The sequence below is a fragment of the Leptodactylus fuscus genome, chromosome 11, assembly GCF_031893055.1.
Source record: "Leptodactylus fuscus isolate aLepFus1 chromosome 11, aLepFus1.hap2, whole genome shotgun sequence".
Classification (NCBI taxonomy): domain Eukaryota; kingdom Metazoa; phylum Chordata; class Amphibia; order Anura; family Leptodactylidae; genus Leptodactylus; species Leptodactylus fuscus.
The window spans coordinates 49,333,962-49,349,158 of NC_134275.1; the positions used below are offsets into that span (position 1 = coordinate 49,333,962).

At 48.8% G+C, this 15,197-nt stretch overlaps 1 protein-coding gene across 3 annotated transcripts; it reads right to left on the bottom strand.

The window, feature by feature from the left end:
- Nucleotides 1-143: 143 nt before the first annotated feature.
- Nucleotides 144-13,564, bottom strand: C11H19orf47 (chromosome 11 C19orf47 homolog). 3 transcript variants are annotated; one of them, XM_075258992.1, is made up of 9 exons: nucleotides 13,498-13,564; nucleotides 11,880-11,924; nucleotides 11,715-11,802; nucleotides 4,025-4,139; nucleotides 3,666-3,741; nucleotides 3,339-3,473; nucleotides 1,300-1,449; nucleotides 936-1,003; nucleotides 144-860 (listed from the first exon to the last, which is right to left on the bottom strand). In XM_075258992.1, exons 2-9 carry the CDS (start codon nucleotides 11,896-11,898, stop codon nucleotides 318-320), a joined length of 1,194 nt encoding a protein of 397 aa, XP_075115093.1. In that variant the 5' UTR covers nucleotides 11,899-11,924; nucleotides 13,498-13,564; the 3' UTR covers nucleotides 144-317. The 3 variants fall into 3 exon arrangements, with proteins under 3 accessions (XP_075115093.1, XP_075115094.1, XP_075115092.1); XM_075258993.1 differs by having other exon boundaries at nucleotides 1,300-1,434; nucleotides 11,880-11,987; XM_075258991.1 differs by having other exon boundaries at nucleotides 11,880-11,987.
- Between the last annotated feature and the right edge of the window lie 1,633 nt (nucleotides 13,565-15,197).

A 15,197-nucleotide genomic window follows, 5' to 3' on the forward strand; every position in this document is an offset into this window, starting at 1 on the left:
GGGGGGGCTGAGCACAGATTACTCGGGATCAGTATAACAAGATGCAGCGGATCAGCAGAGTTTATCTCAGGTGATTATATATATAGGACGGGTTCCCCCAATTCGGGAATCCTCTGACCCAGATGAAGAGGCCGAGACCTTCCCATGTTCTAATAAAATATTTAATTATAAAAACACAAAATCACCGCGACGACCTCAGAGGAATAAATAAGGTGGCAGTGACGCTATAGGGGGGTCCATGGATCCAAAAAAACCTGCAAGATGTGGAGCGGCGGCTGCGAGGACTGACCCCTGCACCCCATACATAACCTAAGGATTTAGAGGGATTTCCTCCCCAAGCGCTTGAAGACACTGACACTACCGGTGTTGTCCATGCGGGCGCTGCCATTGTCACTGGAGCTGCTGACCCGCGCCGGTCCCACAGTCCTCTGGATGGTGAATGACGGCTTAAAGGCCACGACGGGCGGCTTACTGCTGCTGACTCTGCTGTCCTGGGCGACCACTTGCTGCTTCCCCAGACGCTGGGCCAAGGCTGCTGATGGCTTTTTCCGTTTCCTGTCCTCGAGGTTGGGTTGGGGGGCCGCACCCAGCCTCTGTGCCAGGGACACCTTGGGGGTGGTCAGCTTGGCAGGGGCGGGAAGTTTGGGGGCCAGTCTCTTGATGGTGGTAATGGGCGGCTTCTGCTCCGAGCTTGTGGCTTTGGCCTTGATGGTAATTCCTGGGGTTAATTTCTCCCGAGAGCTGGGGGCTCCCACTTTCTTCAGGACCCCGGCATATTGCAAAACGCTGTTGTCTTCATCGCTATCTGCAGATTTCTCTTCCTCATGGGCATCGCCTAATCGACTGAACACACCTGTGGGCTGTAAGGGGGGATATTAGTATACCAGACCCCGAAACGGTGACTGTACCCACAAGCCTAGAAGCCCCTCACTCACCTTCGCTCCTGTGGTCGTGTCCGCTCTACTTTCTGCCCCCAGTCTGTCAAACACTGACGTCCTTATACCTGGTGGTGGAGGGAAAGCGACAGGTTAATTCTAGAATAATACAACAATCTATAACATTAAAGGGGTTCTCCCGACTTCATACAAGGGCCCCCCTCCCTGGTAATAGGGGTTTAATCTCCCTGCAGCGCCACCACAGAGGAAATGGTGCAATAACTAGCAGCCACTCAAAGCAATAGGTAGTAATAGAGGACGAGTCCTGCGGAGTTAGAGACACAGCGGCCAAGAGATGAGGATCCGGTCCCCATTTACTAAAGGTAAAGTAGAGAACCCCTTTAAGGTACAATCCTCCACTCACCTTTTGCAGCTTGTTCCTCCAGGATCTTCTTAGTCCGCGGGGTGGTCCCTTTGGGCATATTAATGATGTATTTCCCCTCCATCTCAGCCGTCACCCTGCGACGTTTTACTGGAACATCAGCAGAGGCGTCATCTACTGGTGAAGACAAGGCTAGAACATGGGAGAGGCCGTAAGAAACAATATATAGATAGAATATATATATATATATATATATATATATATATATATATATATATACACACACAAAACAGGAAATACGGGGAGGGGTTTGGTCACTGAACATGCCAATCTGCGGCCTCAGTGGTCAAGGGTAGCGAGAACTTCTGCCAGAAGACCCCAGGATCAGCCGGACCGGATTGTGGTGAGAGACCTCGGACAACCAGGGACAGGAGTATATAGGTTTTTCCCCCACCTTTATTATCCTGGACAATCCCTTTAAGTTGCATTCCTAATATCCATAGCTTGGGGGCGCTATATCAGGGCTACATGAAATTGACGCTCCAGTTTCTCAGCAGTCCGCGGTCTCTTCTGGGGCTCTCAGCTGCTGTCACACTACAACACCCAGCAGGTTCTGACACCACAGAATTGAGACTAACATTAACTGGACGACAATGGTCAGACTATAGAACAGTGATCAGCAACCCTCAGCACTTCAGATATTGTGAAACTACAACTCCCAACATGCTCTAGTCACTTAAATGGGAGTCCCAACAACAGCAGAGCAAGTAGGCATGCTGGGAGTTATAGTCTTACAACAGCTGGAGGGTCGAAGATTGTTCTTTTCACTCTAGCTGGCAGGCAAACAGAGATATAAGGAGACATTAGGGGGTATAAGAAGGCATTAGGGGGTATGTGGAGGCCTTAGGGGGTATAAGAAGGCATTAGGGGTATAAAGAGACATTAGGGGGGTTATAAGGAGGTATAAAGTGACATTAGGGGGTATGTGGAGGCCTTAGGGGGTATAACAAGACATTAGGGGGTATGAGGAAGCATTAGGGGGTCTGAGGAGGCCTTAGGGCAGGGGTGGGCAATTAATTTTCCCATGGGGCCACATGAGAAATTGTAATGGTTCTAGAGGGCCATGCGCACAGCGGCAAATTTAGCTCCACCCACTTCTTTGCTGACTCCGCCCATTCTCAATCATTTTTCCATGTGCCCCACAAAGTAAAAGCCTCCTACAGTCACCCGTACATTATACACCCCCACATTATAACGTTTCCCTCCAAATGTCCCACAGTATTAAGTCCCTCTCCTGGTGCCCCAGTATAAACTAGCAGAAACTACAGGGGACATTAAACTGGTGGCAGCTGGAGGGGGACATTAAACTGGGGGCAGCTAGAGCAGACATGTCCCCTCCAGCTACCCCCCCTGGTTTAATATCCTGCCCCAGTTTAATGTCACCCTCCATCTGCCCCCTAGTTTAAGGTCACCTCTCCATGTGTATTCAGTTTAACTGCCCCCCTACATCTGCTCTTAGTTCCCCCTCTTGCTCACACATGCTGTTTCTTCTCTATCATCCAGCAGCCTCCATTGCCGGCAGCTTGCATCAAGCACAGTCTCGTGTGGCTCCGCCCACTAATGAGTCATAGCCTATCCTGGTGATAAGCTATGATGACATCTTCACAGGTCCTTGATCATCTTCCCCCTAATAGTTTAATGTCCCCCCTCCATGTGCATTCAGTTTAACTGCCCCCTTACATCTGCCCCTAGCTCCCTCTCTTGCTCACACATGCTGTTTCTTCTCTCTTTATCATCCAGCAGCCCCCATTGCCAGCAGCTTGCAAGAAGCACACAGTCCCGTGTGGCTCCGCCCACTAACGAGTCATAGCCTATCCTGGTGATAAGCTGTGATGACATCAGCTCAGGTCCTTGAAAAAACTTCCACTAGCTATGCCGGCCGGACAGAAGCAGTCAGAGGGCCGGATGTGGCCCGTGGGCCGTACATTGCCCAGGTCTGCCTTAGGGGGTATAAAGGGACATTAGGGGGTATGAGGAGGCCTTACGGGGTATAAAGGGACATTAGGGGGTATAAGGAGTACCTGCTTGAGATTTCTTCAGAGCCACCTTATTGGACACAGTCACAGAGATCTTGGACGTGGTGGTCTCGGGTCTGCGGACAGGTGTGGACGGGGGAGAATCCCGGCTCAGACTATTGGCAATCATTCTTGTGGCAGCTGAGGGAAAGAAAAGAAATATACGAAGGTGAAGATACGTAAATGTATACTAGAGGATCGAACAAGCTGATCCATGGCTTATTAACCCGAAAGGATCTCAGAGTTTTCATAAAAACTTGAATTCTGTGCAGGGAGTTGCGGGGCCGCCTGTCCTAGGACTGTATAACCCTCCAGACGTCATGTCCTACTTACGGCTGTTAGCGGTCCTCCTCAGTTCACTTTGCATGCTGGTCTGACTCGGCGCCTCCGTCAAAGCTTTACATATATCCTAATGGAGACAAAATCATGAAACCTTATTAAAGGGGTTGTCAGGCTAAATAATCAATATCAGATTGGGAGCAGCTGATAACAGAGAATGTAGCGGGCCGCTCTATATAACAGTATCCTATGAGGACCGGCCGACTCATCTTAGTGACGTCTGTTTTCACCTTGTTGTGTTTTCCCCATAACGTTCTCATTTATATAATGGGGGGTTATTTTGGGGTGTTGTAGCTGATGGGATATAGAAGGGGCTCCTCGCTGCTCTCACCCCACCGTATGACTCGGCTTACCTGTCTGTGGACAACTTTGGCGTGTTTCAGGATGGCGATGACGTCGCCCACAGCTGTTATTCCCAGCTCATTGATAATCTCCTTATTCAGATCCATCAACATCGACTTCTGGATCCTGGAAAAACGATAAAACGCCTAAATATACCAATAGCCAGAACCTCTAGTGGACTATATACCCTATACAGGCCGTATACAGCTCTCCAAGGAGAAGAGGCATGATGGGATGAGAAGGGGCACAAAACCCTGTGATCAGTGGGGAGGGGGTCTCGTCACCCCCCAATATTAACATCTAGTAGGTAGCCAATCAATGGCTAAGGAAAGGACCCGGAACGTCACAGGTGACCTATGTGAGATCGGCCTCAGCGGTCACAGGCGACAAGGACCTCCACTGGACAACCCCTTCAATACACAGACATGCTCTGCCAGTCCAGCTTCATGGGGGTTAATACACAAACACATTATATATACAGTCCTATGAAAAAGTTTGGGCACCCCTATTAATCTTAATCATTTTTAGTTGTAAATATTTTGGTGTTTGCAACAGCCATTTCAGTTTGATATATCTAATAACTGATGGACACAGTAATATTTCAGGATTGAAATGAGGTTTATTGTACTAACATAAAATGTGCAATATGCATTAAACCAAAATTTGACCGGTGCAAAAGTATGGGCACCTCAACAGAAAAGTGACATTAATATTTCGTAGATCCTCCTTTTGCAAAGATAACAGCCTCTAGTCGCTTCCTGTAGCTTTTAATCAGTTCCTGGATGAAGGGATTTTGGACCATTCCTCTTTACAAAACAATTCAAGTTCAGTTAAGTTTGTTGGTCACCGAGCATGGACAGCCCGCTCTCAAATGATCTGAAGACAAAGATTGTTCAACATAGTTGTTCAGGGGAAGGATACAAAAAGTTGTCTCAAGTTTAACCTGTCAGTTTCCACTGTGAGGAACATAGTAAGGAAATGGAAGACCACAGGGACAGTTCTTGTTAAGCCCAGAAGTGGCAGGCCAAGAAAAATATCAGAAAGGCAGAGAAGAAGATTGGTGAGAACAGCCAAGGACAATCCACAGACCACCTCCAAAGAGCTGCAGCATCATCTTGCTGCAGATGGTGTCACTGTGCATCGGTAACAATACAGCGCACTTTGCACAAGGAGAAGCTGTATGGGAGAGTGATGAGAAAGAAGCCGTTTCTGCACGTACGCCACAAATAGAGTTGCCTGAGGTATGCAAAAGCACATTTGGAGAAGCCAGCTTCATTTTGGAAGAATATCCCGTGGATTGATGAAACAAAGATTGAGTTGTTTGGTCATACAAAAAGGTGTTATGCATGGCGTCCAAAAAAACAGCATTCCAAGAAATACACTTGCTACCCACTGTAAAATTTGGTGGAGGTTCCATCATGCTTTGGGGCTGTGTGGCCAATGCCGGCACCAGGAATCTTGTTAAAGTTGAGGGTCGCATGGATTCCACTCAGTATCAGCAGATTCTTGAGAATAATGTTCAAGAATCAGTGACGAAATTGAAGTTACGCTGGGGATGGATATTTCAGCAAGACAATGATCCAAAACACCGCTCCAAATCGACTCAGGCATTCATGCAGAGAAACAATTACAATGTTCTGGAATGGCCATCCCAGTCCCCAGACCTGAATATCATTGAACATCTGTGGGATGATTTGAAGCGGGCTGTCCATGCTCGGCGACCATCAAACTTAACTGAACTTGAATTGTTTTGTAAAGAGGAATGGTCCAAAATACTTTCATCCAGGATCCAGGAACTGATTAAAAGCTACAGGAAGCGATTAGAGGCTGTTATCTTTGCAAAAGGAGGATCTACTAAATATTAATGTCAATTTTCTGTTGAGGTGCCCATACTTTTGCACTGGCCAAATTTTGGTTTAATGCATATTGCACATTTTCTGTTAGTACAATAAACCTCATTTCAATCCTGAAATATTACTGTGTCCATCAGTTATTAGATATATCAAACTGAAATGGCTTAGCGACCCTTGACGTAACTGTACGTCATGGGTCGCATGGGGATGTATGGAGCGAGCTCACACGCTGAGCTCGCTCCATACACGGCAGATGCCGGCTGTATCATACAGCCAGGACCTGCCAATAACAGCAGCGGTCGGTGCCCGAGCCGATCGCTGCTGTTAACCCTTTACACATACTGCGGTCAAACGTGACCGCAGTGTGTAAACGGCGCCGGCGGCATGGGCGCCGCCATGTTTTGCCGATCGCCGCCCTCCTGAACGTCACATGAGGGCGGTGATCGGTTGCTATGACAGCCGGAAGCCTATTGAAGGCTTCCAGGCTTGTCTCTGCATGAGATCTATTAGACGATGTCAGAGGCATCGTCTAATAGAAGTGCTGCGATTTTCCTATTCACTGCAATACTGTAGTATTGCAGTGAATAGTATGAGCGATCAGACCCCCTAGGTTTCAAGGTACCTAAGGGGTCTGATCATAAATGTAACAGAAGAAAAAAAAAGTTTTTAAAAGTATTAAAAAAATAAAAAAAATATAAAAGTTCAAATCACCCCCCCTTTCCCTAGATTAGCTATAAAAGTAATTAAAGAACATTAAACATAAACATATTAGGTATCCCCGCGCTCCAAAATGCCCGAAATATTAGAATATTAAAACATTTATCCCGTACTGCGAACGGCGTAGCGGCAAAAAAAATAAAAACAGCCAAAAAGCGTTTTTTTCAACACTTTGCCTCCTATAAAAAATTGAATAAAAAGTGATCAAACCATCAGATCTTTCCCCAAATGGTATCAATAGAAACGTCATCTTGTCCCGCATAAAAAGACACCACAACCAGCTCCATACATGGAAATATGAAAAAGTTACAGGTGTTAGAACATGATGACACAAATTTTTTTTTCTATTTTGCAAAGTTTATCATTTTTTTAAAAGTATCAAAACATTTCAAATACTATATAAATTTGGTATCACCGCGTTCGTACTGACACGTAGAACACAGGTAACATGTCATTTGTACCAAACAGTGAACGCTGTAAAAATTAAACCCATAAGAAAATGGCGCAAATGCATTTTTTCTCCAATTGCACCTCATTCTGAATTTTTTTCCAGCTTCCCAGTACATTGCACAGCATATTGAATGGTGCCATTACAAAGTACAATTTGTCCCACAAACAATAAGCCATCATGTGACTCTTTGAACTGAAAAATGAAAAAGTTATGGTTCTTGAAATGTGAGGAGGGAAAAACGAAAATGCGAAACCAAAAAATGGCCTGGTCCTTAAGGGGTTAATAGGGGTGCCCAAACTTTTTCATAGGACTGTATATCCTAAATGTGAAAGTTTGTGTGTTTGGATGTTTGTTCCTCAATCACAGAAAAACCGCTCCACCGACTTGGCTCAAATTTTCCACAAACATAGCTAATACACAGGATTATAATAATAATATAATAAATTTTATTTATATAGCGCCAACATATTCCGCAGCGCTGTACAATTTGTAGGGTTAAAATACAGACAGATACATTACAAAGAGAATCATTTCACACAATGGGACTAAGGGCCCTGCTCGCAAGAGCTTACAATCTATGAGGTAGAGGGGGTGACACAAGAGGTAGCAGGGGCGGCATTACTTATACAGGGGTCAGACACTTCTGTAACAGAGGTGACTGTCATTACACAAACATAAAACTTTATGAGCCGTCACCAGTCGTGTCCTGTAACATGTGGATGGAGCTTGGACCTATAAAGTTATCCTGAGATGACATCATATCATGTGGGGTAATGTGGGAGCAGGGACAGAGGAGGGTTAAGGGTTTACGTTAGACATTGTGATAGGCTTGTCTGAAAAGATGCATCTTTAGTTTGCGTTTGAAACTGTAGAAATTGGGAGTTAAACTGATTGTCCGGGGTAGAGCATTCCAGAGAAGTGGTGCAGCTCGGGAGAAGTCTTGTATACGAGCATGGGAGGTTCTGATAATAGAGGATGTAAGTGTTAGGTCATTGAGTGAGCGGAGAGCACGGGTTGGGCGGTAGACAGAGATGAGGGAGGAAATGTATGGAGGTGCGGCATTATGGAGAGCCTTGTGGATGAGTGTGATAACTTTATATTTTATTCTATATTGAATAGGCAGCCAATGTAGCGACTGGCACAGACCAGAGGCATCACTGTAGCGTCTAGCCTGATAGATTATCCTGGCCGCTGCATTCAGAATAGATTGTAGAGGGGAGAGTTTAGTAAGGGGAAGACCGATTAGTAAGGAGTTACAGTAGTCAAGGCGAGAATGAATCAGAGAGACAGTAAGTGTCTTTAGTGTATCTCTGGTAAGGAAAGGGCGTATTCTGGAGATGTTTTTGAGGTGGAGGTGACATGAACGTGCGAGTGATTCAACATGAGGGGTGAAGGAAAGGTCTGCGTCAAACATGATCCCGAGGCAGCGGGCCTGCTGCCTAGGAGTTATAGTAAGGCCAGAGACTGCAATGGATATATCAGGCACAGATCTATTAGATGGTGGAAACAGTAGTAGTTCAGTCTTGGAGAGATTTAGTTTCAGATATAGAGAGGACATGATATTTGAGACAGCAGAGAGACAGTCACTGGTGTTCTGCATGAGTGCAGGGGTGATGTCATGGGAAGATGTGTATAATTGGGTGTCATCAGCATAAAGATGGTACCTGAAGCCAAATCTGGCAATTGTTTGTCCAATGGGGGCTGTGTAGAGAGAGAAGAGCAGGGGGCCTAGGACCGAGCCCTGAGGAACCCCAACAGCAAGGGAAAGAGGGGAGGAAACAGAGCCTGCAAATGATACACTGAAGGTGCGGTCTGAGAGATAAGAGGAGAACGCCGTGTCATTGAGACCAACTGAGCGGAGCCTATTGAGGAGGAGATGATGGTCAACAGTGTCAAAAGATGCAGAGAGGTCCAGAAGAATAAGAAGAGAGAAGTCGCCATTGGATTTAGCCATTAGGAGATCATTGGAGACTTTTGTGAGGGCCGTTTCAGTAGAGTGCAGAGCGCGGAAGCCAGATTGTAAGGGGTCAAGCAGAGAGTTAGCAGAGAGATAGCGGATTAAACGAGAATAGACCAGGCGTTCCAAGAGTTTAGAGATGAAGGGGAGGTTAGAGACAGGTCGATAGTTAGCAGCACAGGATGGGTCCAGGGAGGGTTTTTTCAATAGCAGGGTTATAACAGCATGCTTGAAGGAGGATGGGAAGATTCCAGAAGAGAGAGAGAGGTTAAATATTTTAGTAAGGTAAGTAGTGACAGCAGGCGACAGAGATTGGAGAAGGTGTGAGGGGAGGGGGTCACTGCTGCAGGTTGTAGGGCGAGATGAAGAAAGTAGTTGGGAGACTTCCTCTTCTGTAACAGGTTCAAAAGATGAGAATGGACAGTCTGAAGTGCGGTTGGTGAGGGGATCCTTGCTATGGTAGGTGGTGGGATCAATGCCACCTGCGGCTTGGGCAGTGATTTCCTGACGGATCTTATCAATTTTAGCATGGAAATACGTGGCCAGGTCATCAGCACTAAGGTCTGTGAATGGCGTCTGCACCTTGGGTGTGAGTAAAGAGTGAAAAGTTTCAAAAAGCCTTTTAGGATTGCTGGAGAGAGAAGAGATGAGGGCGGTGAAATAGTCTTGCTTGGCGAGGTGAAGGGCAGAACTATATGTTTTAAGCATAAACTTGAAGTGGAGGAAATCTGCAGGTGAGCGTGATTTTCTCCAGAGACGTTCGGCACACCTAGAGCACCGCTGAAGAAATCGTGTCTGTGGCGTGTGCCAGGGCTGCTGCCTCCTACGTGGGACTTTACGAGTGGAGGGGGGAGCCACCTCATCCAATGCATTTTTAAGGGTTTCATTATAGTGACTGGTGGCCAGATTGGGACAGGAGATTGAGGAGATGGGGGACAGAGAGGATGGTAGAGTATCTAAGAGGTGCTGGGTGTCGACAGTACGCAAGTTCCTATATGTGTGTTGGGTAGGTGTATCTTGTGAAGGGGAGAGGGCACTGATGGTGAGAGACAGAAGGTTATGATCAGAGAGGGGCAGAGCAGAATTAGTAAATTTAGAAACTGTGAGGAGTCGACGGAAGACAAGATCAATCGTGTTTCCACCTACATGTGTGGCAGAAGAAGAACATTGTGAAAGTTGTGAAAGACCAAGAGAAGTGGTTAATGAGAGAAACTGTGAGGCAGCTGGGGAGTGAGGGGTGTCAATAGGGATGTTAAAGTCACCCATGATGAGGGTTGGAATGTCACTGGATAAAAAGTGGGGAAGCCAAGAAGCAAAGTGATCCAAAAATTGGTAGGGTGAGCCAGGTGGACGCAATAGGCTACTTTTTGTCACAATAACGCACATACGTTTTTCCCACGACCCACACAAACATCCAACTCACATCACCATCTCTGCAAAATCACACACTTTGGCCCATAGCAAGCCCACATTCCTCTCTACAACCTAGCCCCTAACCACACACAATCACATTCACATATACTTCAGCACTTTCACACTCACCTTCACCATCCTGCAGGAGCCGACCTGTTTCACTCTCCGGCTCAGCCATCTTTACCAACCCCCACCACTGGGAGGATCTGCGGCTCCACCTACCAGACTACTCCACTCTCTTCACACACTGTCACGAACATGGCGGCTGGCCACATGGTTCCATACGCCGCTCATATGCTGGCCGCCACACATTGCCTCAGGCCGGCATACCATACAGCAGCGGAACCCAGCCGAACACGGCCAGCCGCACGTAACCCCCGTACTCTGCGGCTGGGAACACAGACGCCTCGGGTAACACCACGCATGACTGCTGAAGCTGCAGCCACGACACACACAGCTCCTCGGCATCATCATGGTAAGTGTTGTGGGGACACTGATCGGCAGGTTGCTTAGCGGAGGTGGGGGGTTACAACAGGTGGTGTGTAATGGGGGGGTGGGGGGTGGTAGTGGTTAGGGAGGGGGGAAATGGTACCACAGGGCCGAGGGTGCGTAGAGGGGGGGGGGCCCAGATTGCACATGTAGAAGGGAGGGGGGGGGGGGGGTTACGGTCACCGGAGTCACGGGTGGCTGGTGCTGGGGGGAAGGGGGAGATGTAGGAGGTCACTGTAATCTCTATATGGGGGCAGGGGGCCGGGGGAGCGGGTGGTGGGTAAGGGCAGGGGACGCAGGTAGCGGGAAAGAGGGGGGCCGAGGCGCAGCAGCAAGGCCGTTGCCTCCCGACCCACCATCCTGTAGGAGGGGCCCGCCGCAGCCGCAAGGAAAGGGATGTGGGGGGCCACGGGCCGCACTGCAGGTGGTTCACACCAGGGTCAGGGGGGCTGCGGAGGAAGTTGCGGGTAGGAGGGGACAACAAACTGAGGGCAGAGATGGGGGAACAAGAAATATAAGCAGTTCACCGCCACCCCGTAGACGAAGTCACAGGTAACTGCTAGTATGTATATATATATATATATATATATATATATATATATATATATATATATATATATATATACACACACACACATATACAGTTTGGACTGGCTCCTGTGCATTTGGGACCTATAAAGAGGTTCTGCAGCAGAGAGTAACATGAGCCGATGCAGGAACAGACATGAACACTTTAAGATGACAGCAGACATGAGGCCACCGCTGCTATGCCCCTCCCCCCGTCCTGTGCTTGCACTCTGCAGGCAGCCTCACCCCCTCACCTGTTGTCCACAAACGTCACGGCGTAGTTGACTGCCGGCCCTGCAGGGATCCCCGCTTCTTTGAAGAAGTTGATCCATTCAGATGTGGCTGTAAAAGGAAGGGACGGCTGTAAATATGACCCGGTCAATGCAGCGGAGTAAAGGAAATATCCAAGAACATCTTACCCAACGTTACAGACGCCATGACGGAGCCGCGCAGGTGATGGAAGGCTGCAAGGGAATCACAGAGGGTTACTGGGGCGCCCCATTGTCCAGCCTGGTCAGCGGAGACGACTGGAAAACAGATTCAATAACTTCAATAACAGAGGAAAAGCGGAGGATGTGCTAGAAGAGCGGACGCGGGCAGAGCGGGTGGGATGAGGGGTCTCCCCTCCCCGCAAGCAGCTGGCCCCTATAAATAGCTCCTAACTACACACAAGGCCTGCACTCTATTTATGGCCAGGGCTGTCACAGCTGCCGCATGATACACAGGTGGGCTTAGATACAGCGAGGTGCACTAACAATACAAACACCCCATGGAGTAAAGTAAGGCTCCTCCTGCATCGCAACCGGCAGCAACAACTACATCACTGGAAATGATGACAGATCTATCAAAACTAGGGCAACGTAGAGGAGTCACCCACCAGAAGCAGAGACCCCCAGCGAGAAGAATCAGCAACCTGATTGGCTGTTCTGGGCAACTGCTTCACCTTCCATTTGTGTTCTTAAAGGGGTACTCCAGCCAGGAACCTATCACTTTTTCATTGTGATTAGAGATGAGTTAACACTATTCGAAACGGCAAGCTCCCATAGGAATGAATGGACATAGTCGGCACGCAGGGGGTTAAGCGGCCGGCCGCCAGCAAAGTCTGCATGCTGGCCGCTTGCCTTCATTCCTATGGGAGCGTGCTATTCGAAACGGCAGTTTCGAATAGTGTTCGCTCATCTCTAATTGTGATTAGCGGAGTGGTTGTCCAATGGAATCAACCAGGGGCAGCGGTTCGGTGAGGTTTCTGGCAGGAGGACCCCTTTAAATATAACTAACTTGAGATAAGCAGAAGACCCCCTTAGGTTTTCCCCACATACAGCACGTTCCGCTAGTTCAGCATCATCCTGCAGCATTACTGATAGTCCAGAACCGTAAGAGAGCCTGCAACGTGGAAATGGCGACAGGAACCTCCGGGCTGTGTGATGTCATGTCATCAGCAGAGTCTCCAAAACCAGCACCTTGGGGACCCATCGGCGGCAGCTGCAGATACTATAGTGTGCTAAGTAACATCATAGAGGGCGGGCCTGGCAGGTAGCGGCTACTCACTGACTGATCTCCCCCATGCCCTGGTAGCCAGTCTGCGAGTACGACAGGTGGGGCCCTCACTCCGTTGGGTTACCCCCTGGGATGCCTCTAAGGCCAGACCCCGAAATACATCGGCTCTGGATATCACTCCACCTCCAGGGGGCGCCCTATCCCCCACCCATACTACAGTAATATAATGGCCGCTGCTCTCACCTCAGCCCTCTCCTCACCACCTCCAGGGGGCGCCCTATCCCCCACACATACTACAGTAATATAATGGCCGCTGCTCTCACCTCAGCCCTCTCCCCACCACCTGCAGAGGACGCCCTATCCCAGCACATAGTACAGTGATGTAATAACCGCTCTCACTTCTCCTCACCACCTGCAGCGGGCGCCCTATCCCCCATCACATAGTGCAGTAATATAATCGCCTCAGCCCTCTCCTCACCACCTGCAGGGGGCGCCCTATCCCAGCACATCGTACAGTTCTATAATAGCCGCCGCTCTCACCTCAGCCCGCTCCGCCGCTTCTCCTCTCCCCAACAGCTTCTTCCTCTGCTCGTACCCGGATTCTACGTCACACACAGCCGGCCAATCAGTCTCCGCTTCGTTCCAATTCGGTACTCTCAATGGATGATTTGAACACGTGATCATCTATTTTAGCCCAAAGCCTGTTGGGATTTGTAGTTCTGGGTGTGTTTGGCGCCGTGTGCGTGCTGACGTCATCGTCTACGTGGGGAATTCCTGGTAAAAGCGGGAGCAAAACAATTGGGGGCCCCATTACTTGCGGAGTCCCCGGTGTGTGAGGTCACGCGGTGACGGGGGTCTGTCCCGGGGGTCTCCAACTCATATACTCCTAGCCCACCGGCTCCGGTAACATTGCAATAAATACAATGCAGTAATACAGGAGACTGTGGGACATAATAGAGGTTACAGGGGCCACAGTGGACCCCTCAAGCTCTATTAGGCCTTCAGTTGTGCACCCATGAACTATTATTATACTCGGGGGTCTTTTCAGACCCTGAATATAATAATCGGAGCCCCAGGGGAGGTGAGGGAATATAATAAACAGTGTTACTCACCTCTCCGGGATCTGATGTTAATCCTAGCAGGCTCGGGCCTATATGGTAATGTGTCAGACGTCACGTGGTCTGGGATATTACCATATAGGCCCAAAGCCTGCTAGGATTAACATCGGCTCCCGGAGAGGTGAGTAACAGTGTTTATTATATTTCCTCACCTCCCCTGGGGCTCCGATTATTATATTCAGGGTCTGAAAAGACCCCAGAGTATAATAACAGCGGTAGTGGGATTGCGACCTGGCCCGAACCTACTCACTGCCGCCCTCCGTGGCCTATAGTAGAATGGGAAGTGGCCTCTCCTGCGCTAGTTTAGGGGGAAAAAAATTGCTGCAGCTGCCGCCATCTCTGGAGTGCCGCCTCAGGCTGTCACCTCACCTCATTAGAGATGCGATTCTGAGGATAGTGGGCAATAGACAGTAATATACAGGATAGAGGGTAATGTACTAATTTGGGGCTATATATAGGATAGCCGGGGTCCTGGTCATTGTTACCCCCCCAATCACAAGTACTTTGGTGTTCTGCACAATCTGCGCCCTGCTCTATTCATGCATTTTGGCTATCTAGCGGACCACATCGTACTACATACAATGGCATTGTATAAGACCCCCAGGTCTAGTGACCAGACAGCCCCATTACTGGGGATCACAGACGTGCACCGTAATAGCGATCAGCCATGTTTGCGTGTTCTGACTGCTGTGAGTGCAGAAATCGATTCTTAGGCTAAAAAAACAAGCGTGTGATTAAAAGGGGTTGTCCTGGATATACAGTTTTGCACAAGGAGGGCGAAGAGGTGTAAAAACCCCAGAACATACTTGTCCCCAGTGTTAGGCGGTGCCTCGGTTTCTCCTCCTGCGGCCTAAGGAAAGGATCCAGGACGTCACTCCCCTACGTCACCTGTGACACCGTGTTCTTTTCTTAGGCTGCTGATTGAACTCAGAGGTCAGGTGCGGCGAGGGCTTCTGCTGGAACAAGACCCCCGTAGCAGCAGGACCGGACAGCTGCGGGGGACACCAGGGACAGGGGAGTATGGGTCCCCCCCCCCATCTTCGTGTGTGTCCAGACATGGTGTGGTCGGGGCCCAGAAGTCAGGGGGGCCCGCAGGTCTCTCTCAACACACAAGGCCTGGAT